Source organism: Papaver somniferum, chromosome 2 (genome assembly GCF_003573695.1).
Source record: "Papaver somniferum cultivar HN1 chromosome 2, ASM357369v1, whole genome shotgun sequence".
Lineage (NCBI taxonomy): Eukaryota > Viridiplantae > Streptophyta > Magnoliopsida > Ranunculales > Papaveraceae > Papaver > Papaver somniferum.
Window position 1 is genome coordinate 219394644 of NC_039359.1, and position 27206 is coordinate 219421849.

Below are 27206 nucleotides of genomic sequence, written 5' to 3' on the forward strand. Positions count from 1 at the left end.
TGGTTCGGGCAAAGATCCGACGTCGCCGGGATAGGCTTCTTGGCTATGGATGTGTGTCATCGTGTTTTGATGACTTTGTCTGCATGCTCTCCACGTATCTTCCTATATACACGTGTTTGATGATGAAATATATACACACAAGAAGGATCAGACAATCATGTTGTCCGTAACATTTTTGGAAATTTAGGTGTAACATGTGCAACTCTCTCAGCATGCATGCCGAGATGAGAAACATGATCCATGTTCCAATATCATAACTGGAGCAACAGTTGACAATGGAACCTATAATGAGAATTCACGCTTTATAATGTTATATGTATTGCGTTTAGGACCTTAGGATCACAAAGATAATGGACAATTTCCTCTAGCTCAGCTTTGGCCTCATCAACTCCCTTCATCACTAAATTTTCACTACAACAAAAAGTGCTATAGATCACATGCTAAAGATCGAAATTTATGAACACTTATGGTCTTTTTAGGGCCAAAACTTAAAGATCATTCGTATTATAGTGTTTGTGATCTTAGATATAGAGACCTTACAATGCATCTCTTACATTTTAAAAAGTGTGATCTTCTATTTAGACCACTATTAACATTTTTTTGTGATAAAAAATCTGTCTATTTAAAAAATTATGCGCCCAGCGTGGGTCGAACACGCGACCTTCGGGTGTTTACATTTTCCATCAGGGGAAATAAAGTCTTTTGACCAGGTCCACTAATTCGAATAGTCAACAGGATAAATCAAAAAATTTGGTTCATTCTCTTTTTTCGTTCTCACTCCTATCTTCTCTCAGCCGAAACTCCCATGAGCGAAATGAAGCCCTAGGTTATAATTTCGCAATTTTGATCCAAACCAAGAAAAGTTTCTCCCTAAACTTTCGATTTTGGTCTTCAATACTGTGATTCATCCGTTTTAACAGTAGTAATCGTGTTTATACTTTCAGATTTCATGGAGAAATCTGATTTTTGGAGTTCATTTAGAATGTCGAAGGGTTAGGGTTTCGAAATTAGATCATCATCGAAGGTGAAGTTTCTTAGGAATATTCTTAAATACATCTCATAATCCTCCAATTTCATTGTGATTGCTTAACATAACGATCAAAATTTAAGGTTTTGATTTTCTGTGTAGGTCGGCAATTTGTGAAAATGTGTTTACAAAGACGGAGGAAGTACCAAAATTGTTGTATATTGTTGTATTCAAAGAATTTGACAAAGAAGAAGAATCAGAAAGCGGGGAAAACAACTGATAATCTGTTTCGATATACAAGGGTTGTGTTACAGAGTACTCTATAACTCATGGGTTGCGAAGCTGGACATGCTTCTAAGGTAATTAAAATACTACTCGTGGATTTTTTTAGTTTCATAGTTTCAGTTGATTGAATTTCAGTTAATTACTTTTGATTGAAGAAGAAAGATTGAATGAATTTCATCGTGTTCAATTTGTTTCCAAGTGCTTTTTTGTTTTCAAATTTGTGAAGACTGAAGTATGTTTAAGACTCCTAATTGTCTAGTTCTCAGTGTTGCACTTATCCTTGTGAAGCAAAGATGTTATTTGGTCTCTAGGAATAACAAATTGTTCCTCCTGAAACATATGAGATTTGGTAATTTTAGGAGTACCTTAGTCTCTAGGAAAATTCATCACAGAGACGCGTTCAGTTGTGCACTGACCTAGCTAACCAAGTGACAGTGTTGCTTGAATATTTTCAAAATAACATTTCTGGACAGGTATTTGTTGTCCATGTGACTTTGAGTAATGTTGAGCTGTCTTCTATTATGTTTCCAGGAAGACACACATATTTTGACAATCATATGGATTTTAAAAATTATATAGTGCTTATACTCGTAAATTATAAGAAACCTTTACTTTCTTTCTGCCTCTCTCACTTTTTTCTTTTCCAAGTTGCAGACTTGTCAAACTCCGATTCGTCCAATTACACCTAGCAGTCTTTTAATTCAATCTGCTGGTCAATATCTGAGCCAACTTCATCTGCTTATATCTTCACAGACTCTTCTGGAACGAAAGATTTTAATGAACAACACACCTCCATGTTCTTTGATGCAAGAGCATAAGGAAAGGAATCAGAAACTACATTTGAGCATTTCTCTCCTCCTCTAAGAGAAAGGTACCATCTTTGGTAATTCTAGAGGTGAGCTTCTCGAACTTTTACACTTGATACATTATGTTTGTGTCTTCAGAAGGAAAAAATAGCTTTCTGGAGTTTCTTCCATATCAATTCATATATACATTAGTAATTGAACAATATTTTCTTTTCCAGAAAATAATAGCAGCTTTGAAGAACCAATCTGGACCTCGAGGTTTATCCAAAAATACATTCTTTAAGGTAGTGGGAGATCATGGTCAAACCTTAAATGGCGATCATGAAGGAGGGACCATAGAAGAGGTTTAATACTTTATTTGGTTTCTCTAAAAGCTTTACTAGTTAGTAGTTACACTCCACCTTTGGCATGAATTTTCTTTGAATCTAGTCCCCTCCTCGTGCTCCTTAATTTTAAATATATATGGCACGATGAAACCATACTATGTTTTATTATGTTAACTTATCCTTACACAAAATGGCTAGGTTTTATGGGATCTTTTGTATGCAGGGGTAAAACAGAGAACTTCACATTGGTGTTTGTCGTTCAATCACAGAATGCTTCATGTATTATATCTTGTCATAGCATGCAACTTGGTGTACTTGCCACTTACATCTCTCGTTATATCTACTGGGATCATGTCCAACACGTATTAGCGGCCCAGGTCAGAAGTACTAAATACTCATTTATTCTTGTTGGAATTTGACTTTGGTTGGTGATACTTGTTGTTGCGACATGGTTTTACAGACTGGATTAGGAATGGATGAGGTGTTTGCAACAAGTCACATTGCTTCTTCAGACCAAGGTCAGATACTGATTTGATTTATTTGCCTGGCTGTTTTATGAATTTAACTGTGGTTCATACCTGAATAACTATAAACTATCATACTCAGATGGCAGTCATATTTGTGTGTACGTCTTCATGATTTATGTTCAGATAACAAACTTTGAATTGATTATTTATGATGTCTGTGCAAAAATTGCTCAAAGTGTCTTACCTTTTCTCCTAATCTTTACCAGGAAGCAACGACGCATCTAAAAAGATGGGATGCAAAAAACCTTGGTACTCCTGGTTTGAGTGAGCTTTGCCCATCTCCTTCTGATGTAAATGATCAGTATTGGTACTCCTGGTACGCGTAGACTTTGCCCATCTTGTTCTGATGTAAAGGATGGAAATCTAGGAATTGGTCTTTCTCCAAAAAAGGTGAGGGTCCTAACTGAAGGGTATAAAATGTTTTCCAAATAAGCTCGATATGACCTATGCTATTCTAAACTTACAGGAACATTGTAGCTTATACGTAGCTTGAGGGACATGATTTTCTGTTCACTTTGTATGGTCTTATTTGTGGCATTATCTATGCTATATTATTATCCTAATTATATCACTTATGGTTTTTCAAGGTGTTCTTATTTCAAAAGGTAGCTGTTTGCAGAGTGTAACATGGTCAGTAAGCCTGCAGTAGTAACTCGTGTTGTCGACAGCATGAAAGAAAACCTCAGACCAACATGCCAAAGCAACTAATGTGGCTTATGCTGTATTGGATGATATGGTTTTTAGCACAAGATACCAGCTCATCAGATATTGAGTTTTTCAAAGTTCTGATATAATCTGCAATGCTTGACAGCAGTTGAACCTAATTTTGTTTCTCTCTTTTGAATTGGCTTAGGTACCAACTCAATTCTTCTAGGTGCTGAGACTCCTAATCAGTTCTATTAGGTCCATCTCCATAGAGGAATCACCCCTCAAACAGTTTGTCTCTGTTTCCTCTTGTTCTCATGTCCAGCTTTAACTTTAAATTAGGCACTTCAAAATTGTGATGTGGTACGTAAACTCTGATAAAAGGCCACTTTTGTACTAGGAATGGGATAACATAGTCGATTGTGTTAATGGATGAACAAAGCTTAGGGAGTGGGTTGCGCACGTCGAGCTTGGTCTTCTCATTACCTTTGTTTCTATGCCCGAGGGTGAGAACAATCTCAAGCAAATACATTTCAGGTACTTCTTTCTCTAAAATATAAAACTGTATTCATTTACCTTTGATACTAGCTCATACAATCATTGTGGAGGCATGCACATATATACGTTAGGAAATGTATGCCTATGTCCTGTATTCAATTTACTTATGCCTAATTACTGGTGACCTGGGATTGGGACTCTGTTAAGCTAAGATGATTCCTTGAGCATTCATTTCACAGCTAAAGCTTATGTTGGGTGTAGAAAATATGGGAATTCCTGAATATGTTGAGTGAATTATTTGCAGGTTGTTCGGTACACACAGAATTGATTTCCCCCCTGAAGCTGGACTAAGTTTCCTTTCCTGTTCTTTTGGTTGATGACTGTTATTGCCCCTTTTGGAACATAATTTGCAACTTGAAATTGCATTTACAGTAGAACTATTATTCATGTAATGAGATTTAAATCAGTATGTTTGGTATTTAAATTGATAGACTCAGCAGACTCAGTACAGGTTTAGTGTATACTTTGATCTGATGTCGTGAGACTTAGAAATGTGTAATTTTTCTATTGGTTTGTGATTCAGAAATGAATATGGTTCAGACATTAAATGAATTTGATTATGATATTGTTTCCTTTATTATATCAGTTTTTGAATTGGAGTTACAGGTGCAGAAATGGTATGGGTATACTGTTTGTATAGGGTAGATTTGGGTTGAAAACTTAGAGGAAAGATAACAACTTTTAGAACCTTGTCTTTTAAAAACATGTCTTTAGATCACTACTGTTTAAAACTTTATGTTCTTTGTATAGGGTAAGATCACACGTTTCATTGTAGGAGAGTTGTTATCAATATATCACCCCTTAGATTATACTGGCAAAGATGACAGACAACCAGTACTTAGATCACACTTTTTAAGAATGATCCATGTATGTTTTTGGTGTAGTGTTTGTACTGGATTCCTTTTCACTAAATCCCAGACCTGAAAGAGAAACAAATCAAAAGAATAAGCTTTAGACTTTGACGAAACTAAAAAACTTAAAGAGAAAACTCGTATTCACTGTAAAGCGTTATAATACACCAAGAGGAATTACCACTAAACGTTTCCATTTTATCTCCATCATAATCATCAGGAATTAGTGACAGGGCAACGAAAACAATGGTGGTTATCGCCATCACCCTCTTAATGTGCTTGCTGAGCCCCTTCTTCATTGTTATGTTCTCTTCCTTGAGATGAAGTAATACAGCAAACCAGATCAATGTCTAAAACCTAAAAACACAAAGATAATTAATACCAAACTAAAAGTTGATTTATAATTCAGAAAAGATGTTTAAATACTGAGCAGCTAGCTAAAGAAAATAAGTCGATGAATGTGTGTTCTTTACGATAATATTAGGCGTCCTTATCTAGCCAAATTCCTATCTCTCTTTTGTTGTGAACAAACAGAATCTACGGCAAGATTTAGTTATCAAGGATTTGGAGAAGAATTAAGGGAATTAACCGTGTTGAAATTACAAGACAATGCCGGTCGACTGTGACTGACTGGACCGATGTTGGGGGTAAAAAAATGGTGGCCATTATATGTGACATATACTGTGTCGAATTTACCTTTTGTTTACCCAACAATATTTTCCTTTTGCAATTCATGGACTGTTGTCATTAAGATGCTACTTCCTTAAACCAACCTACCTTGGGGTTTTTTTAATCAAACTCTATGAGACATGATCTAAATGACAAATAAATAAATAAATAAATAATATTTTTCAGTCACTTTATCTTTAGGCTTTTTGGTTGCTGCTTTCACAAGTGAAAACACAGTGTCGATTCTCATTACGGACATATCTTCCTGCGTGATTTGTGCTACAAGACATTCAGTTTCTTATCATTAAAATAACAGGAACAAATTAAAGGTGGTTGGTAATTAGTTCCAAACTGCAATTTACTTGTCTTAACATCACTTTGAATTACTTGTCTCTATACAGAACAGGAAAAGGGAAAAGTAAATGAAAATGAAAAGAAGAGATTGTATTTATATGCCACTGTAAAAAAAACAGTAGGGGAAATCCCAAAAAGTGCAAAGAAAAAGTAATTTAGAAGAATAGATGAAAAGTTTTTAAGAGGATCTTGCAGACAATTAAATTTGTTCAAAATATTCAAGATCTTCAGATAGCGACGTCAACGGAAAGTTAACCAAATTTTCCGAACTATAACTTCGTCCGTGTTGTGTATGGTCCTCTACTTCCCAGGAGTTTATCTTCATTTCTTCTTCTTCTACTTCTTCAGATTTTACCCCATTGAACTGAAACTCTTGAAATGTAGATTCTAACTTATTAGTCTCCTCAGTTATGTCCCAAGAAAAAGCTGATTTCTCCATCATATTGTTATCCATCATGTGTAGTTCATTGTCTTGAATGTTCAAGACATTGCAACTACTACTACCAGAACATTCTTTAGTTTCGTTCAAGAACAAGTTGCTCATTCTCGAACTCGAACTCTCAGAAATGTCTGTCGCCATCGAGTCTGTCATGTCATTACTATGATCACAGTCATAAGTCAAATTCGGCATTGGCGAAAACCCAAACTCATAGTTATCTCTATAACTTTGTTCACTATGATATTGAGATAAAATGCTAGATTTACTGCTACTCCCTGTTTGATCAGAACCCATTTGTGATTCAAAGCTAGAAAATGGATCGAAAACTTGTTTATTCATGAAATCTTCATCTGGATAATGAGCTTGATCAGTGCTTATTAGTCGATTGCGGAACACGCTCGAATTGTTGATCACCATTGCTTGGCCCATTTCGGTTGATGATGTTTGAAGATTTTCATTACCACACTCTTTGGTTTCACTTAATGGCATATGTGTATTCGGATCGATTCCTTGTTGTTTGAGTTTTTTCTTTATACATGAATTCCAAAAGTTTTTTATCTCATTATCAGTTCTTCCAGGTAGCTTTGTTGCAATTTGAGCCCACCTGAAAAAAAAAAATATATCAATCAAAAAAACAATTTTGCAGCATATATACTGCCGATTTCCCATTGATTAAAATGTATAAACATTTACCTGTTTCCTAAGAGTTGATGGAGATTAACAATCAAATCTTCTTCTTCTTGTGAAAACATTCCTCTCTTAACATCTGGTCTTAAGTAATTGATCCATCTCAATCTACAACTCTTTCCACACCTTTGTAAGCCTAAATAAATGGAACAAAAATCAGTATATACGTACTTGTATAGCTCGGCGTAAATGAACAAACAAAAAAAAAACTCGAAATAAAATAACAAACGCAATTCGTGTAACAAGTACCTGCTTGCTTAGGAACGGAACTCCAACATCCAACACCAAATGTAGTAATGTAATTGAAAAGCTTTTCATCTTCTTCAGGTGACCATAAACCTTTCCTTAACTTTTGTGTCAAACAACAAGAATGTCTACCCATTAATCGTTAATGGTTACGATTCTAGTGTATCGATAATTCTAGTGTATATTCTAGTCCGAATTAGTTTCTATAAGAAGAAGATGATGAAATGAGTTCCAAGTACGTACTAGTACAAGCTAGTATAGTAGTACCAGGTACTGTAAAAAGAGAGAGTGTTGAAGAATCAAGAAACTTGCTTCTGTTGGTTTTAATGTAAGAAAGTTGAGAGAGAGTGTTAAAAACAACTATGCTTAGATTTCAAGTTAAGGGGAGAAGAATGTAGAAAGAGAGTGAAACAATCAGTGTGGGTTTTACGCAAAACAGGAAACACTTTATTTTTGCATTGAATTGGATTGAGTTTTAAGACATCTCCATCTTTAGATGCATCTACACATCTATCTATCTCTATAAGCTAGATAGTAGCTTTTAGAGAACAAACTTTGTAAGGGTAATGTACTTAAACATGTTAACTGAGAAAGAGAACGTAAGTAAAGCCAAGTGTAGGTCAATTTTAGCAAAATTCTGCTTAAAAAAGAAAGAAGAAAAAAGTGGTTTTTTTTTTTAGAAAAAGATGAAAAATAAAATAATATATATCAGCCGACACTTATCATGTAATATATTGTAGGGTCCTCCAATCGAAGAATTGCTTGAAGATAAAATTGGGGTATCATTTAAGCTACGAACAAGAGCATCGAACAAACAACCTAAATTATGCGAGATAATAATGAGTTTGGTTAACAAAAACAATTAATTTAGACGTAATTATAATGTATTTTTCTCATAAAAGGGTCTCTTTTTCCATGAGAGTAAACAGGTTACCCTTCAAATTTACATCTTAATCATGAGTAACCAAGAAGATTGACCAACAATAATACTCTAGTTAAATTTACGGCATGCAGATTGATTAGGCTTTATTTTAGCTTTATTTCATGGAGCATGGTAGCTTTAAGGGTTATTTCCTAATTGGAAAAGGCAGTTAGAGTTGCCTGCCTCTATTTGAGATGGTTCATGTTGTGTATCTATGTATGCTGTTAATCCATTGTCTGAAAGTGTATGTAACCTTGCCTGGTGGAGTCTTGTAAGATTCCTGTATCCTGTAACTGTTCCGACTCAAAATCGGCTTATTATTAATATGTGAGACTTGCCCTCTTTCAGAAAAAAAAAAAAAAAATCTCAAGAAAAATCAGATGCAATTTGTTAACATATTCTGAATACTCCCGTTTCTGCAAAATTCTACACTAAATTACAGCATTGCTAGCATTAAACATTACTACACTCCCAGTTCACTTATGAATATATGGAAAACATGACAACATAAACGAATCCTCATCCGGGAAGCAGGAAAACTAAAAATATATGCACATCGAACCTGACAAATAACTAACTGACGTGAGTCAGAGCCTTACCTAACTCTAAGATCCCACTGGAGCAATTCCTTTGGACTTCGCTGCTGCTGCCGCTGCTGCAGCTGCCGCCGCGGCCGCAGCAGCAGCAGATGCAGCCGGATTTGGTGCAGATGGAGGCACTGATGGCGATTGTGAAGTATTACTCTGTGATGTAACAGTATGTTGTTTTGGTTGACTCATTTGGTTTGATTGCGCAAGTAAAGCGGTGATTTGAGTTCCTGTGAGTGTTTCTTTCTCCAGCAGAGCATTAGCTAGTGTATGGAGTTCTTTGTTGTGGGTAGTTAGAATTGCCTTTGCATTATTGTAAGCCCTGTCCAAGAATCCCTTCACCTCTTCCTCAATAAGAAGTCTAGTTTCAGTGCTCATACTCTTCCCATTATCATCGTAATTGTGAGCTACAAGCCCAACTGCTTTGCTCATTCCATATTTTGTGACCATTGCTCTTGCTAAAGATGTTGCCTGTTGGAGATCTGAAGATGCACCAGAAGTAACTTCACTTTCTCCAAATATAAGTTCCTCCGCTACTCGACCACCCATACAAACATCTAACCTAGCAAGCATTTGCTTGCGAGAAACGCTAGTCTCATCTTTGTCAGGCAACTGCGCTACCATCCCAAGAGACATTCCTCGTGGAACAATTGTTGCTTTGTGAACTGGATGAGCTCCATCTGTATGGATGGCTACTAAAGCATGGCCACCTTCATGGAAAGCTGTTAGTTTTCGTGATTCAGCAGAAATCACAGCTGATTTGCGTTCACTTCCCATCATAATCTTATCCTTTGCATACTCTAAGTCAGTCATGCTCACTGCTTTAGCACCATCCATGGCGGCTTTGAGAGCTGCAACGTTCACCAAATTTGCAAGATCTGCACCTGAGAAACCAGGTGTTCCTCTGGCAATAACACTTAAATCAACATCTTCTCCTTTGAGAACCTGTCGAATGGAATAGTTGGTGAGTGAGAACCCCATAAGACAGGCATATAGTTGTCATGCATTTAAAACATTGCAGAACAGAGCTGAATACTGATAACAATATGGATGATTCACTGTAGGGTTCATTATTACCCTTGGAATTCGTAAGTCACCAAAGCAGTATCAGATATTCAGAGACGAGCTAACCTTTAATATCCCAATTTATACAGAAAAAAATTTAATTACCTTCGACATGTGAGCTTCCATTATCTGTCTCCGTCCTTCAACATCTGGATTAGGAACAACAATGTTACGATCAAAACGTCCAGGTCTAATAAGCGCTTTATCCAAAGACTCAGGGAAGTTGGTCGCAGCAATAACAATAATTCCATCATTTTGTTTAAAGCCATCAAGCTCGACAAGCAACTGATTCAAAGTCATCTTCATGTACTGTTGATCCTTAGGATTACGGCTTCCTCCAATTGCATCAATCTCATCAATAAAAATTATACATGGAGACCGCTTCTTTGCTGCAGCAAATAGATCCCTCACTCTCCTAGCTCCCACACCAACAAACATTTCCTCGAACTCACTTCCACTGCAAGAGAAGAATGGTACTCCTGCTTCTCCTGCAATGGCTCTTGCTAACATGGTTTTACCAGTCCCAGGAGGACCCACAAGTAAAACACCTTTAGGGAGCTTCCCTCCTAGACGTGTGAAACGCTTCAACAAACAAAAAAGGTATTATTAAAAAAGCTGATCCTCATGACATGCAAAACGCTTTGCATATATGTGGAAAGTTTCTCGGGGCAACAAAAATATAATGGTAACCACATTGTGTTTATCGTGTTTATCTTACACTAACAGTTAACAAACAGTATCAGCATGTTAAGAAATCCAAATAACAAAAAAAAAAAAAAAAAAAAAAAAAAAAAAAAAAACAGAAGTGGACTAAGAAATGAAAGAAATTATCATGTTATGCTTACTAAGCGTGTTGGTAAAAGTGAAACCATGAGCTTAAAGGTAAAATGGAAGCAACAAGGAAATATGTAAGGAAACAAAAGGAACAGATTTTGAGGACAAGCTTTACATAAACGTTCTGTGGAAACTAACAAGAAAATACATAATACGAATTCGAAAGAGCTACACTTTAAAACTAGCATATAAAATGAGCGACTACCTTAGGATCACGAAGATAATGAACAATTTCTTCCAGCTCAGCTTTAGCTTCATCAACACCCTTGACATCACTAAATTTTGTACTAGACTCCATGCTAGGCTGTACCTCTTCATTTAACCCCAGACCTGGAAGAAAAGAAGGAATGTTCTAATATTGTCGACAATCAATAAAAATTCATTATTTGTATGTAATGCATAAAAACATCCCAAAAGGGGTTACCTTTACTTATTCCTCTATCCTCGATTAGTGCTCCAACACCTGAAATGAGGAGAAATGCTAGTGCAATAGCACGGAAAGTACGCCATAATTGCTCTTTGAATTGCCCACCTTCTGCTGTCACCATGTGAATAGGAGCCGCAGCAGTTCCAAGAACACCATCTTTCATGGACTTTCCGACATTCTTCAAAGCTGAAAATCCACCAGTACTTTCTTCAGCCATTGAGACACCGGACATACCTGAAAACATCAATTGTTTAAGAATCAAAACAATCTATTACAAGTTCCAAAATAGTACTTACAATTTACGAGTATAACAAAGCATACACGTTGTCCCGTCAACATGTGAGACTCAACCAACAACAGCAGTTGATACACAAACCGATGCATAAAAAGAGGCAGTTACCAAAAACTTGAAGATCAAAGTGACCACTGACTACAATAAACAATAAATGTTGGGTGTGTTTACTTCTGTACAAAAGAATATTTCTCTTCTGCAATTGCAACTGATAAAACTGAAAAAAAAAATATACTAGATAGCGACGTATTATGATTAAACTTTGATTCAAACTACCAAATATTCTATATGTCAGCAACCTAAAACCTCGTCAAAACACGAAATTCTTAGGAGTTCCTTTAGAACTACAATAATGCACATAACATTAGAAGATCCACCTCAAAAAGTTTCGAAACTTGTGCGAGACAATGAACTAATGCACAACAAGAACCGTAAAGATATCCCATCTGCCAACCTTTGAATGATTAATTACAGGATTACAGTTGCTTATCAACCCTCTATTGAAAACAATAGGCCTATAAATAAATTGAGCTAGTAAGGAAATGACTGAAAGATTACTGAATTGAGCATTTGGTTAGTGCACCAGCATGAAGTTCCTAAGGATTTGATGCAATATAGAACTAATCCAATATAGCACATGGTTAAAAACCAGCACCAACAAATAATAATTACCTCGTTGCAATGTCTTGAGCAATTCACTTTCATCAAGCCTATCAACCTTGACTAAGGCTTTCACATAATCAGCAAGTGCTGATGGGCTAGAATGCAGTGCAGGCTGACCCTCAAATAGTCTTATGACTCCTTCGGGATCATTTCGGCGGGAGAGCTCTCTAAGCATTGCGGCATCACTCAAACCTTCTGATTCACGTACTCGGCGAGCAAAATTACCAACATAACTCGACTGAAACCTTTGCTGAAGATATTGAAAGCTTTTCACTACACCAGGGAAAAAAAAAGGTCACCGTCGCTGTATAATGCTTATTGACCTTGTTCACTCAAAGTTGAGAAAACTTGAATTGTAATTCATAGAAGAGGTGTTTGATGTAGGTTACATACTCCTTATATATGTTATTACAACATAGCAAAAGCGTATAATTTGGAGTAAATGCATCTATAACCAACTAAGGGTTATTCAATAAATTCATAAAAGCCGGAGCAAAACCAGTAAGTACTAGCTAAGAAAACAGTTGCGCATTTTACCTTCGCTGCCTAAGAGCTTCTGCAATGGGACGGAATCTCTAACGAGCAAATTTTTAGAATGCTGCAACTGCTGTTGATGTCTTGACACCTGTTCCAGTAAGCACAATTAACAATTGTGATAAAACAACATGACTCGCCCAACATATGCAGCATACGATTCAAATGGGCAGAAAGGAACATCAGAAACATACACACGGAATGAAAACATATACGCTTTCGTTACTAAACACATTGAATTGGTTTAAAGCAAGCTTATTAATGTTGAGAAAACCACATGACCACAAAAGATGGACACAATCTGAATATATATGTTCGAACCAATCACCCTATTATCTGACATGATTTCATTTATTGATATTTTGATACTTATCGCTGTAATGGGCAACAAGATGTTATAAATCTCTATACAAAATGCAACTTTGGACCCTTACACCATAACATTTTTACCCTCTTCCCTGCACCACAAATCCCCATATTGATTCCAAGAAGAAATCAAAGTAAAATAAAAAAACCCGTCAACCTTTTCTACATCAGAGAACGAATTCAAACAAATCTACAGCTCTAAAATCAAGATTTCAATTCAGTTTTCGGGAAACCAAATTAGGGTTCTGTATAAAATTTGGGGGCAAATTAAAAACAAGGGATTTTATGAGATACCCAATACTATATGAACATCTAAATCAAAACCCAGTATGATAGATCTATAAAAATCCAATCTTGTTTAAAGATTAATATACTCACTTGTGTGAGAAGACGCCTCCAAGCCATTCCCCCTTTATAAAAATTATTACACAGATTTTACAACACTCTGTTTTCGCTTATGTGATGATAATCAGAAGATCAAAAACAAAACTGGATAAATTAGGGTTATAAATAGTGGGAGGAGAGGTGATGAAGAAGAAAGGTTAACAGAAAAAATCTCATGACTTCGTTTGTTTGCTTTAAAAAAATCGGGGGTGACGTTACTAACATAAACATGGTGTGTGCCTACGCACCTCTCAATATTAATGGGCCTCCATTTGGTAAATTTTTTTTATTTTGTTTTTTTTTGATCCATTTTAAATTGGAGGATTTTAGTCCATACCAAAGGTAAGGGTTGAGGTAGAAATTTCGAAAGCGTCAAAGAACACGTTTGTGTTTTTTTTTATTACGACTATTAAAACACCTGGGTTTCAAGCCTCGAATCATTAGGTGCTTCACAAGAGATTGTCGATTGATCTAAAAAGTTTATATGAGGAGTGTATAGGACAGTCTTCTTTTGATATCTCAGTGATCTTGGAATTCGTTTATTTCTCTTAGGGGTTGTTTGCTTTGGAAAGATAAACTTTAGAAGTATTTTTCTTTTGGAAGTACTTGGTTATCCCTCTTACAGCTTCTATCAAATGAAATAACATATTACTAGAATGTTTTAACCGAAGAAACAAGTTTAATTGGAAAAATGGGCAACTGTATATCTATATTATATAAAGAAGTGGTGTCCGTCTAGCCTGTTGAATCCGACCATCGATTTCGTCATCCCAAGACGCGGATCGCTCGGTTATATATTTATATAAAAGTATATTGTCGTCCGTTAGATCCTTAGTTTCCTAATCCTAATCTAGCTAGGCTTTTATAATGTCAAAATTCAGCGAAAAAAGGTTCGGCCTTTGGTTTCCCGTATTTGGCTAGGCTCCCATAATTTTGAAGTTTTCCTATTATAACTGTGTTTCCAAATCTAACTACAAACGTCTATTTAAGAAACCTCGCCATGTTTACAACAGAAGCAAGGCTTTGCTTTTTAACAAACCGTTTTCTCCTGCGAAGAATAGGAAAATCACAGGTAATTGAAGTCATTGCCTCCCATGTCATTGTTATTGTTATTTTTTTAAGATCTATCACGTCATCGTTATTATTCCAGTTCAGTTTTCGTACACTAATTAGGTATCCTCGAATTGATCGCGGTGAATTTTTTTTCGATTTTAGGGCATCAGCGGATGCTTAAAATTTACCGATATTGTTTTTTTTATGACTTTGCTATTTTTTATCAATTTCTTGAAGGTGTTAGACCAGCAATGCATCATACAACTAAACCCTTGTTTCTATTGGTATGAATTCGTGCGCAGTTGAATTACTTTTTCATAAATACTGTCAATCGGTTCAGAAGAAGATTGTATACAACCTCACGTTGGTGGTATTTTGCACAGTTCATAGAGGAAGGCACCTGCTGTAAACTGGATATTTATGTAGATCTAATCTACGTTTTCTTGATAATGGTTTAAAATTTTGTGCTTCCATAGATAAAACTTGATTGGAATTAAGCCTTTATTATAGGGGATTCATATGAATTTCTGATACATTGGTTATTTGATGTTTTACATTCTTGATCTTTTATCGCAGGAAAATAACAACCTACTTTTACTTTCAGAAATAGAGCTAGCCTGATCGTCTGCATGTACGTATAATCCATGCAGATCTTACGAAACAAAACATAAAAGAGTACATAAGATTTTAAGTAGGTATAAACCTGTATCTCTCTTCACATGTAACTTTTAAGTATGGAGGGTATAGGCATCTCTTCAGAAATAGTCTTAACCGGATCGAGTTAGTGTATGTGCATCTAATCTACACTGCTTTTGGCAGCGTTGATATTGTTGGGTGCAATAATCAAAATCAAGAAAAAATCAAATAAGCAAAAGTTATTGATACTTAGCTCCTTTATAATGGAAGTGATCGATTTGATGAAACGAATGAGCTCCCTATATCTCCGCAACATCAACAAGGCAAAACTTTGGAAAACAGAGTGAGTCGTGTTCAACACGTTGCGCTTAAGACATTAGCACCCGGCTACACTCAAGAGTGATGCTATAGCCCTCACAGGACGGATATCTCCAGGATAAAACACCCTAATACACCTACTACTAGCATATGTAGTAGATGCTCAACTTGAGCTTGGCAACTCCGAAAAAACCATAAAGGAAAATCTCGAACGCTTGAGACAACAATATAAAATATTTTTTCCCTTGGGGGTCCCTCTAAATATAGAGCAACCCCTTTCCCATAGATTTTACAAAAATAGTGAATTTGTTTATATAATTGACAAATACAACTTAAGAAGAAAAACTCCCCGATGTGGGACTAAAAGGTTTATATAGTTTCTTAAAACTACTAAAAATTGGAAACTCCACGATGTGGGACTAAAAAGTTTCATTCGCAAAATAAAAAAATAAATTATAATTTTTATTAAAACTTTAAAAAATTATTTTTTTATTAATCGTTTTCCAACAATCCCCCACATGAATGAAAACTCAATAAAACATGAAAACACAGATAGATCTTGGTAAATCAACATCCCAACCTCACGATCCAAACAGACTGATCGTGCAAGTGTTGAAATCATACTAGTCATTTCTACGTCCTCTCCTTCACACAAAAGTGTGTTGACCCCAGGGTCATACTATGGATTGCATAAATCATAATAGTATTGAGAGCTTTCATTTTTAGTTCTTACATGGTGAGACTATAGGTATCTTTCACCAAAGTGAAAAAGCATGAATTAGTGAACCCATAGTGACCTTTAGGTCCTAAGTTCCAATAATACCAAAACCATCAAAACGAAAATCACATAAAAAGCGCAGGAAATACCATTTTAGGCAGAGGTGTCCATGAGGTCTTGAACCTTTGCTTAGTGAGATATTACTGGAATTACTTGCTAGCGACAGTGAACTATTTCTTGAACTGCTAGCATTTGATGTAATTTGTGATAACAACCACGAGTGATATCTCCAAGATTGTTGCCAAGCTCGTGCCGTTTTGTCCAATTTGGCCCTGGACATATCATGTTTCTCATAATGCTCTAGAGAATCAAAGCTCATATTCTCATAGGAAGCGGCCCACTTCCTCATTCAGATAGATGAGTTTCCATAAAGAGTGTTACTGCTACACCCCACTTCAATCTTAAATTGAAACTATAAAACGCATTAAGATTTCTTAAAAGTCATCCTTCACATGCAGTCACACTATCACGTCTACACCATAGGGAAGGGACAGAGAATAAAATTCTCTGATAGGGTTTACCTTTACCCACCACAAATTAGTTGTCTCATTCGAAACCTTGATCTTGGGATCTCCAGTCAGCAAGGTTGAGTATCCTTCATGGCAAGTTTAATTTATGAGCTTAAGCCCCTTCCCGCTCGATGCATTTCTAACTATCTCTTGGGATAAAACTTTCGTCAAAGATTGCGCGATATTCTCCTTGGACTTTATCCAATCAATGGAAATAACGCCGATTGAGATTAGCTATTTTCAGCTTTAGCTATTATATCTTGGCTAACACAATGTATAGATATAGCTGGCACAGGCCTATGCCAGAGAGGAATGTCTTCTAAAAAACATCTTAGGCACTCGGCCCCCTCTCGTGATTTATCTAACTCAATACTCTCAGATTCCATAATGAATTGAGCAATATATGTTTGTTTGTAAATCTTCCAAAACAAACCCTGATGCTAGAGTGAAACATATCCACTCGTAGACTTAGACTCCTCTGAGTCAACTATCCAGTTTACATCACAAAGTCCCTCAAGGACAGCAAGATACCTTTGATAAATCAAATAAAAGGTAATAGAGTATTTTAGGTACCATAATACTACTCAGTGCATCTGAATGCTATTGCTCTGGACTACAATTATATCTACTTAACTTACTCACAATATAGGCAATGTCTGGACTCTTACAGTTCATTAAATTCATCAGACATCCTATAACTCTTGAGTATTCAAGTTAAGATACTCCATTACCCTTTTTTCTTGAGTCTACAAGAATAATCGTACGGAGTACAAGCAGGCTTACAATCACACTGATTGTATCTCTTAAGCACAAATTCAAATAATGAGAATGACTAAGACTACATATGTTAGATATTTTCTAATCCTCATCCCTAAGATTACATCAACAGGGCCTAAGTCTTTCAAGTCAACGTTCTCATTCAGCGCATGTTTTTAGTGGAATTAATCACATCTATGTTTGTATCAAGTATAAGCATATCATCAACATACAAGCATACAATCACACAGGCATCCTTAACAAGTTACTTGTAAATATACTTGTCAGATTCATTAACTTAAATCCACTACACATTATCACATGATCAAATTTTCCATGTCACTGTTTACGTGCTTATTTTATAAACCATACAAAATTTTGTTCAACTTACAAACTTTGTCATCATAACCTTTCACTACAAAGTCCTCAGGTTGGTCTATGTAAATTTCTTTATCTAATTCACGATTTTAGAAAAGCTGTCTTAACATCCATCTGATGTATCTCTAATTTGTTTATGACAGCAATAACAATTAGCATCTCAACGTAAGTAAATCTCGTCACATGTGAATAAGAATCAAGGAAATATACACCTTCTTTTAGTTTATAGCCTTTAGCTACCAACTTAGCCTAATATTTTTCTACAGTTCCATATACCTAATGTTTCCTCTTAAAGACTCATTTACATCTCATGGTCTTACTCTCTGGAGGTAAACTATAAACCTCCCAAGTCAGGTTCCGACGGACTGAGTCCATTTCACTAAATGAAGCTTCTTACCAGAATGGGGTTTCAGTAGATATCAAGGCTTCTTTACAAGTCCAGGGCTTAGACTAGCTAGGCATGTTATGAAGTCGGCTTCATAAGAAGTCTCAAGTCTAATTTTTTACTTCTCTTAGGCTCAACCTTAACTTCATCTTCCTTTAAGATAAGTTCTGACTATTTGAAAATAAATCTAGGGGATCAACAACACATCTCTAATGAGGTACAGGTTTAAGAATAAACATGTTCAAAGAACTCAGCATCCCTAGATGTAATAGTATTCACAACAAAGTCAGAAAAATCACACCAAAGTATGAAAAATCAGAACACACAACCAAAAATATATAGAAGTATACTCAGCATACCTTATATGAAGACACAATCACATTTTTGGTTTCTATCTAGTTTTCTAGGAAGAGGAATGACAATCTTAGTCAAACACCCCCACACTTTGACATTCATAAGAAGGTCATCTACCTTTCCATAAATCATATGGAGTTTCATCTGATCCTTAAGGGTACTATATTCAGGATATACTAGTTAAGAGGACTCCTCCTCCCACAAGACCGCAGGTAATCCTGAACTAATCAACATGGTAATTAATCTCCTTAAGGATACAATTATATCAAGGCTTCTAATTGGTTATCAACTTCAAGTTTATACATCTTAAGGCTTCTAAGGCATCATCCTTATCCCTAAGCAAGTATACAAGATAGTACCTCGTACAATCATCTACGGAAGTTATAAACCATCTTTTACCATAGTGGTTTTGGGTTGAACTCATGTCAACTAGGCCTAACTGAATTAATTCTAAGGGATTAGAATTACTATGAACATTTGTGCTAAAAGATTTTATAGCATATTCATTTCACTTTTGTGTTCAAGATCCAAACTAAATTTGGGTACGAAGCCTATGCTAGGCAGTTTATACATTGACTTATAATTTTACGGTTCCAAGTCTACCATGCAAAACATTCAAAGACACACAAAGAAAGCACAAGAATCAACTATGTTCACTTCATCAGATTTTCCTTAAACTTATATAGACCCTAAGTCCTATAACTGTTGCCTAAAAATCAATACCCTTAGTTATAACAAGTTTTCCACATTTAATTAAGATCTTCAATCTTTTACCATCTTCAAGAGAACAAGATACAATATTTTTCATATGCTCGGAACATGAAAACTTCATTCAGTGTGAGAATATTACAGATATGAGCTTATGCTCGACCTTTCCCTTTTATGCAACCTCTGTCGCAGATGAGTTACTCATATAGAGTTTCTCGACATCCCTTATCCTCTGATAAGAGGTGAACAGGTCTCTGTTTCAACAAACATACTTAGTGGCTCCAGAGTCCACCCACCAGTCTCTCACATTGGTTATTAAAATAACTTCCGACATCATGGTTCTTTTGTTTCAACTAAATTAGCATTAACTTTCTACTTATTAAGGTTTTATGTTGTCTACACTTTACTGCCGTATGGCCAGGAATTTTACAAACATAACAATCACCCTTAATTAAAGTAATGCCGGATTCAATTTTACGAAACATACCTTTATTATGAAGACTATGCTTAGAGTTGTGTTTGATGTTCTCGCTTTTTTCATCTTTGGAAGACTTGTGTTCATCCACATGCGCCTGGTAGCCATGTTCCTTTTCAATTTCATGTCACAAACTTCGTTTATACTCTGACCACGGACACGGTAATTTCTCAATCACCTAATACACCATATCTCACAAACCTTAGTTCAGATAAAATATGAGTTTTGAAGATAATATCTAGATTTATAAACTTCGTTTAAACCATCATATCAAAAAACTCATGGTTACCCCATAAAAACTACTTTAGTTAACAACAAAATTCTGCCCGTCAGAAGTTTTCAGGAACGTTTCTCAGTTTTATAAAATATCAAAAAAATACTTTTACAACTCCAAAATTTCTGAAATTTTACGTGGGTAACTATCAGGATGTCTACTACTTTGTTTCAAAAGTGTTCATCGAAATTCCTTCTAGGTTAAGAGATAAAATCGAAAATCTACAGCTGACCAAAAATTCGTTTTTGTTTTTCACTCCACAATTAACATCCATGATTCACAAACCAACCAACCATTTTTTTATTATTACAAATATTAATGTCTTAAGATTGTTCGGTGCAATAATCAAAAACAAGGAAAAATCAAATAAGCAAAAGTTATTGATACTTAGCTCCTTTATAATGGAAGTGATCGATTTGATGAAACGAATGAGCTCCCTATATCTCCTCAACAACAACAAGGCAAAATTTTGGAAAAACAGAGTGAGTCACGTGTTCAACACGTTGCCCTTAAGACATTAGCACCCGGCTACACTCAAGAGTGATGCTATAGCTCTCACAGGACGGATATCTCCAGGATAAAACACCCTAATACACCTACTACTAGCATATGTAGTAGATGCTCAACTTGAGCTTGGAAACTCCGGAAAAACCATAAAGGAAAATCTCGAACGCTTGAGACAACAATATAAAATATTTTTTTAAATATAGAGCAACCCCTTTCCCATAGATTTTACAAAAATAATGAATTTCTTTATATAATTGACAAATACAACTTAAGAAGAAAAACTCCCGATGTGGGACTAAAAGGTTTATATAGTTTCTTAAAACTACTAAAAATTGGAAACTCCACGATGTGGGACTAAAAAGTTTCATTCACAAAATAAAACAATAAATTATAATTTTTTATTAAAACTTTAAAAAATTATTTTTTATTAAAACTTTAAAAAATTATTTTTTTATTAATCGATTTCCAACAATACTAGATGTATAAATATTAACCCAGTGTCAGTTAAAAGCCGTAATCTGATGAACAAAAAGGGTATGGCTTTGTTCAAAAGAGAGGGGGATTGTGGTTGAGTATACAAAGTAAGTACGTTGATTTAAGATGAACACAATGCTAATCAATATATGAACATTCTTTATACATTTAAAACAGGGGAACTGACATTAAGGTGACTTTATCGGATGAATGGTGTGGATCAGTAGAAGAGGGTGCCACGAGTGATCATGAAGGTACTCCAATAATTGTTATTATCACTCGAACGGTTGTAAGAAAATTTTGAGGTTAGCGGTTTGTTTCCAATCAAACATGGCATGCGCTAATATTAAAATTTTGGTATTTATAATATCAAGGTAGTAAAGATTCAAGTTAAGGGAAACTTACATTGTTTTCTTATAATGAGTTTATGATTTGATGATAAATTATCGCCTGAATGATTAATTATTATTTTTTTCGATTTGCGTCAATCAAACTATTAATTGTGGTGGGAGACTAATTGAGCTTATAACTATCACGGATAGGTACAACTAGATTAAGCCTATTCTGAAGCTTCCTTTCGTCTCATCTTACTTTTGTTGAATGATGTTAATGCCTATTTTTTTAAGTGGCTTTCTGGACGGTCCGTGATAGTGTCTATTTTTGTTAAGGACCGATTTCTTAAATCAATTAGATTTCATAATATATCCTATCTGCTGAGATTCTCCATGGAAGTTGTAGCGCCCCCAAAGCTAGTGATAAGTGCATAATTTATACGATTTTAGTGTTCATTCCATACTTGTTTTATCTATTATTCTTGCCTGTATTCGTATTATTACCATTGTTTTATCTTATTTGTCTCTATTAGATGAATCATCCAAAAAAGAGATACAAAGTGCTGAAAATAGCTAGGAAGAGAAGTATCCCAAGTATCCAAGCGCCCAAGTCCAAGAGAAGTGGAAGAAATGCGACGAAAAGGAGCAAAACGCTCAAAATCAAGAGAAGGGACAAAGACCGATCTTAACTCATTCAAATTAAGGATTTCTCATCATCATCTTGAAGATAATTGAAAGATAAAAAAGAATGCAAAAATAATGAGGTCATTCCGAGTTTGGATGAAGAAGTTGTAGCCAAAACAATTTTCACTGAATACCGAAGACAGTGAAGTCCGCGAACTGGGTTTGCGAACCGAGTTCGCAGACTTGTTTCGGAAAATATCTACTGGAATTCGAAGTTTGCGGACTGGGTACGCGAACTTATCAAATGGGAAACGTGTATTCACACCTTGGAAGGCCTAAGGGCACGTTTGGAGTCGTTATGTCATATTTTCGGGTCGGGTTCCTAAAACTAACTAAATACTTGGAGACCAAGCAATGTAAACTTATAAAAAGGTATTAGGTTATGTAAAAATATCATCGAATCTCATATCACAAGTTCTATATCAAAACCTAGGGTTTACCTCTTTAGGGGGAAACCACCATTATTCATCTTCTTTGTAATATGAGTAGCTAAATCCTTTGTTGATTAAGGATGAATTCAATGTTCTAAGCGTGAAGCTTTATTAATAATACAAATATATTGGATTTTTTATCATCATCATTTGTCTTTACTATATCTAGGGTTAATGAGTGATTCTTAGATTGATTTGGAGTGCACGCTAGATTAGTCTATTGATTGTTCCTGTTGCTAGTAGAAGTTATGAGATAAGTAATTGTCGATTAACTCTCTACACAAGTAGAAATCACGAGACCTTGCAGAGGGATTCTGTGGAGCAATCGTGTGTGAAGACAACACCATCAAGTAAACCTTGATCTAAGAGTTTAACTACTGAGATCAACCTAAATTCACAAAGCTTAAGGCGTTCAATTGGATTACACCTTGAGTGATTTACTACTTGGTGGTTCGTTGGACGGAAGCTGGTAGTCGAGAACTTCCGTATCCAGTGATTGAAGGAGTTTGGGGGATAACACTGATCTAGTTGTTATTTTACAGTTGATGATGAATGGTTCTTACGAAAGATAGATAAGTATATTAATCCAGTTATCGCTTGGTAACGGCGAAGGATTCCTTGATCATCCCTTTCATCTTATTGTCTTTATATTTATCTTAAAACCAAAACCCCCATTTTTTATTTACTTTATTTTGCTGATCAAATAACCCATCAATTACACAGCTCTCTGTGGGAACGATCTCTTACTACCGCTATATTACGAGTTAATTAGTGAGAAATATATATTAATTTGTTGCATTAACGACACACATCAACTAGCACCTGACTAATCCAAGATATTAACGAATAAAGAGGCACTAAGGATCTAAAATATTTACTTAAACATTCAATTAAGAAATCTGCTACCAAACTTAATCCAGAAACTAGCCCCGCTCTGGAATATATATATATATATATATATATATATATATATATATATATATATATATATATATATATATATATATATATATATATATACAAAACTCCTCTCAAATGATACTAATACAATATTCATTTGGTTTACAAATATAATATACAATATAGTAAATATAGCAGAAGTTAACCAACTAACGAAACCAACCCTTGAAGCTTTCGCTGCGCAACTGATGAGTGCCAAATATTGTATATATTTATCCCTTTTTGTTGGCAATTTAACTCATCTTTTATGCATTAATTCTACATTTTATCCCATATTCTGTATTTTCATTGTTTTCAAGAATAAATATTTTTATTAATTAATTTTGCATTTTTAGGTAATAAATAAAGTTCGGATGAGTCGCGGAGCGAAAAGAGCAGAAAAGTAGTGAAAAGCCGGGAGAAATTACGCAAGGAAGCCGCGAAGAATGGTGCGCACAACCTCATTTTCTACACACAAAAGCGCCTCCGTTCTCAGCCATCAGATCATTTCTCAGAAGCATCCGACGGTCGCTCCTTCATAGAGCATCAAAATCTGATGTCTCTGCCGAGCACCATAGCGCTGAAATTCCAAGCCTTCAGATTAGATGGTAGTTGAATCCAACGGTCGCTCCCTTGCTGTTCATCAACGTTTGATATCTCCGCCTTACACTACAACACCTAACTCCATCTGGCATCGTTGATTTTGTTGTATCATATAATCCAACGGTCGCTCATCGCTTACCTCCGCATCACCGTCCGATCTACCTACCATCTTCGCATCTCGCAGCTCAGAGTCACAGAACATCAAGACTCGATGAAGCCGCCTCACACCCTATCACCCGAGCCCATCCACCTAACCAGACACACCCCCCTTCTCTCCAAACCATCGAGCCATACCCTCTCCACCATCTTCTCCACAGCAGAACCACCGTACACCACCACCTTCTCCACCTCTGCCACCAACTCACTGCCACCACCACACCTCCCCATCATCACCCTATCACCCAACAACCAATACCCTCTACTCCCATCTCCCTAGTCCATCTAATTCTCAATTTTGCACGTTCTCTTTCAGAAACCCTAGGCGTGCAAAATTGATAAATTGGGTTGAGCTAGAGTGAAATTGAAGGCATGGAGTGATACATGGGAGTCAGAGAAGGGATGGGTCGGCGTCAATTTGACGTTTAGGTGAGCTAATTTCACTGTTGAAATTTGGGGATTTTCTATAAACCCTAATTTTATAATTTTGAGAAATTTGGGTCTGTGACTATAAATAGCACTATGGGTTGTGTTAGAAGGGTGTTGGAGTAGCCAACATCCAGAGCTCTCAAAGTTCTGTTAACTGTTAATTTTCATGTTACAGCTCAATTTCAGTAGTTTTAACTTTCAATTTCATGTCCTGTTTAATTTCAATTCTGTTCATTGTTTGTGTTCATTGTTGATGTTTATGTTCACTGTTATGTTAAACTTGCTAAACTTGCTGTTAAACTTGCTGTTAGTTAAATGTTCATTGTTAATACTTGTGTCCTGTTAATGCATTTCATTCCTGTTGATGCTTGTTACATGCACTGTTGTGTTTACTGTGCTGTTACATTTGAGGGAATGCTAGGCTAGATACATCTTTGAAGCTTTGTGCTAATTGTGTAATGGAAGAAATCAGTGCTTAAAGCAAGCTGATTTTCTTGCCATTCCTGTGTATGCTTAGGTTGTAGTGTGATTGTGCATTGGGAGAAACTAGTGCTTATAGCAAGCTAGTTCTCTTCCATTCTTTTAGTATACCTCATGTTTGCCTGTATGCTGCCTTAGTATTGCCTCATTTCAGTTTCTTCACCATAACCCTGCCCTTGGCCTTAGGCCTTGGTTCATCTTGTCTTGTTCTCTTGTTTGCCTTGTGTGCATTTTCTACTGGTGCCTGCTGCTGTGTTGCCTCTGCCACTTCTGCTGCAGCTGCTGCTGCAACTCTGTTGCTGCTGCACTGCTGTGCAGCTCTTCCTCTGCTGCCCTGCAGCACTGCTGCTGCTTCTCCTGTGCAGTGCTGCTGTTTTCCCTCCCCTCTTGCTTCTGCTGCATCACTACTTCCACGCTGCATGCCTGCATTGCTCACTTCTCCTGCCAAGGTTGCTGCCAGGCTGTTGCTGCTGCCACTTCTTCTCCTGCCAAGCCAAGCTCAGTTCTTGCTACTCCTGCAGCCAAGCAAAGGCCTAGTTCAACAACTGAGTCCAAAGCCCAAAAAGGCCTAGTTCAATAGCTAAATCCCATAATCTCAAGCCCAAGGCTCACTTTAAACTGAAGCCCATTCAGTCATCTGTGGGCTTAACCAAAGCTCATTTGTTTAAGACCAAAGCCAAATTCACTAAGGCCCAATCCAATTCAACTGTGGGCTTAATCAAAAGCCTAAGTTTAAGGCCTAAGCCCATTTGCACTCCAAAGACCAAACTGAGCCCAAGCTCAGTTCCTTTTATTGTGAACAAACTCATTAGCACTCAAAGCCCAATTTAAGCCAAAAGGCTTCTAAGCCCAAAGCAAATCTAGGAACCCAATTAGCTAAACACTTCCCGAAACACACCCGATCTCTGTGGATCGACCCGTACTTGCACGAGCTACAACCGACGACCGTGCACTTGCGGTATTACTGTAGGCCCGTTTTCATCGCATTATTTCTATACACCTTTCCGGACCCACCAAGTTTTTGGCGCCGCTGCCGGGGACCCAACATCTTCGGACCCAACAAGTTTTTGGCGCCGTTGCCGGGGATTGGTGATGTGTTTTATCTGTGTTTCTTAGCTATTTTGTATTTCATTGCATAGCATTTGCATCTGCATCTGCTTCATTTCATTTGCTGTTGGACCTGCTGATTCTGAACCTGTTTTTCCTCTGCTGGGACGCCACCAAGGAAAAGAACCAAAACCCAACTGGGTTTTTGCAACAATATCAGAGCAGCTGGGCTGTGCTAAAAAGGTAAGCCTAAACCCATTCAATTGAGAGAACCCAACCTGTGGGCTTCCAAAATTATTTAATTGTGGGCTTGTAATAATTAACCCAATTTTTTGGGCTTTTTATTTTCCTATTTTGGGTTTGTAATAATTTATTTTTGGGCTTGTTGTTTAATTTGTGGGCTTGTATTTATTTTGTGTGGGCTTGTTTAAATTCTTCCATTGGACTTGTATTTTGGACTCTGGGTTTAAACCCAGTTGAGCTTATAACTGATTGTGGACTTGTAAGTGGACCTCGAAACCAAAGTTTTAAAACAAACGTCGGGCCTTAACCAACTGGGCCAAATTAAACTTTCAAAATTAAAACTTGGATTTTCGTAAGCCGCAGCCTTCCGTCCATTTCATTAGAGGCTTGCACAGTGGGCTTGCTCCCATTTCAAAAACCAAATTTTATTTCTTCTTTTTTATATAAAAAAAAAAAAAAAAAAATTTCTTTTGCTCCCATTTTAAACCAAATTTTTTACTCCCATTTTAAACAAATTTTCTTTTTCAAAATTTTCCCATCAAACCAAAATTTTCCCATAAACCAAATTTTTAAAATTTTCCCATTTAAAAACCAAATTTTGGGCTTGGTAACAAGTTGCTTAGCTTTTTGAGCCAATCATGTCTGGATTTTGGTCTGCTCCTGGAGATGGAAATAAAACTCTAGAGAACTTGCTTATGGACAAACTTCACGTTATGAACCTCCCATAGACCATGATGTCAATAGTCATAGGAATTATGGAACATTTCAATCCCGAGCCACAATACAGAACCCTAATGACTATTCATACATGCATCATTCATCG

At 36.2% G+C, this 27206-nt stretch overlaps 2 protein-coding genes and 1 long non-coding RNA gene across 11 annotated transcripts; 1 reads left to right on the plus strand and 2 right to left on the minus strand.

Annotated features, from left to right (window-relative positions):
* The first annotated feature begins 784 nt into the window (after nt 1-784).
* On the plus strand, nt 785-4666 carry LOC113350572. 8 transcript variants are annotated; one of them, XR_003360977.1, is made up of 9 exons: nt 785-826; nt 945-1024; nt 1130-1326; nt 1907-2147; nt 2277-2402; nt 2608-2902; nt 3118-3847; nt 3957-4093; nt 4359-4666. It is a non-coding gene; the product is annotated as an uncharacterized LOC113350572 (long non-coding RNA). The 8 variants fall into 8 exon arrangements; XR_003360979.1 differs by having other exon boundaries at nt 787-1024; nt 3118-3647; nt 3765-3847; XR_003360980.1 differs by having other exon boundaries at nt 787-1024; nt 3118-3541; nt 3765-3847.
* A 1371-nt stretch (nt 4667-6037) lies between these two features.
* LOC113354572 (transcription factor MYB86-like) lies at nt 6038-7656 on the minus strand. The gene is made up of 3 exons (XM_026597867.1): nt 7364-7656; nt 7121-7250; nt 6038-7031 (listed from the first exon to the last, which is right to left on the minus strand). Exons 1-3 carry the CDS (start codon nt 7494-7496, stop codon nt 6188-6190), a joined length of 1107 nt encoding a protein of 368 aa, XP_026453652.1. The 5' UTR covers nt 7497-7656; the 3' UTR covers nt 6038-6187.
* Nucleotides 7657-8648: 992 nt separating this feature from the next.
* Nucleotides 8649-13631, minus strand: LOC113350573 (ATP-dependent zinc metalloprotease FTSH 4, mitochondrial-like). 2 transcript variants are annotated; one of them, XM_026594720.1, is made up of 8 exons: nt 13429-13631; nt 12688-12775; nt 12160-12423; nt 11193-11429; nt 10974-11098; nt 10040-10516; nt 8980-9814; nt 8649-8934 (listed from the first exon to the last, which is right to left on the minus strand). In XM_026594720.1, the coding sequence occupies exons 1-8, from the start codon at nt 13453-13455 to the stop codon at nt 8888-8890; spliced, it is 2100 nt and encodes a 699-aa protein (XP_026450505.1). In that variant the 5' UTR covers nt 13456-13631; the 3' UTR covers nt 8649-8887. The 2 variants fall into 2 exon arrangements, with proteins under 2 accessions (XP_026450505.1, XP_026450504.1); XM_026594719.1 differs by having other exon boundaries at nt 8649-9814.
* Between the last annotated feature and the right edge of the window lie 13575 nt (nt 13632-27206).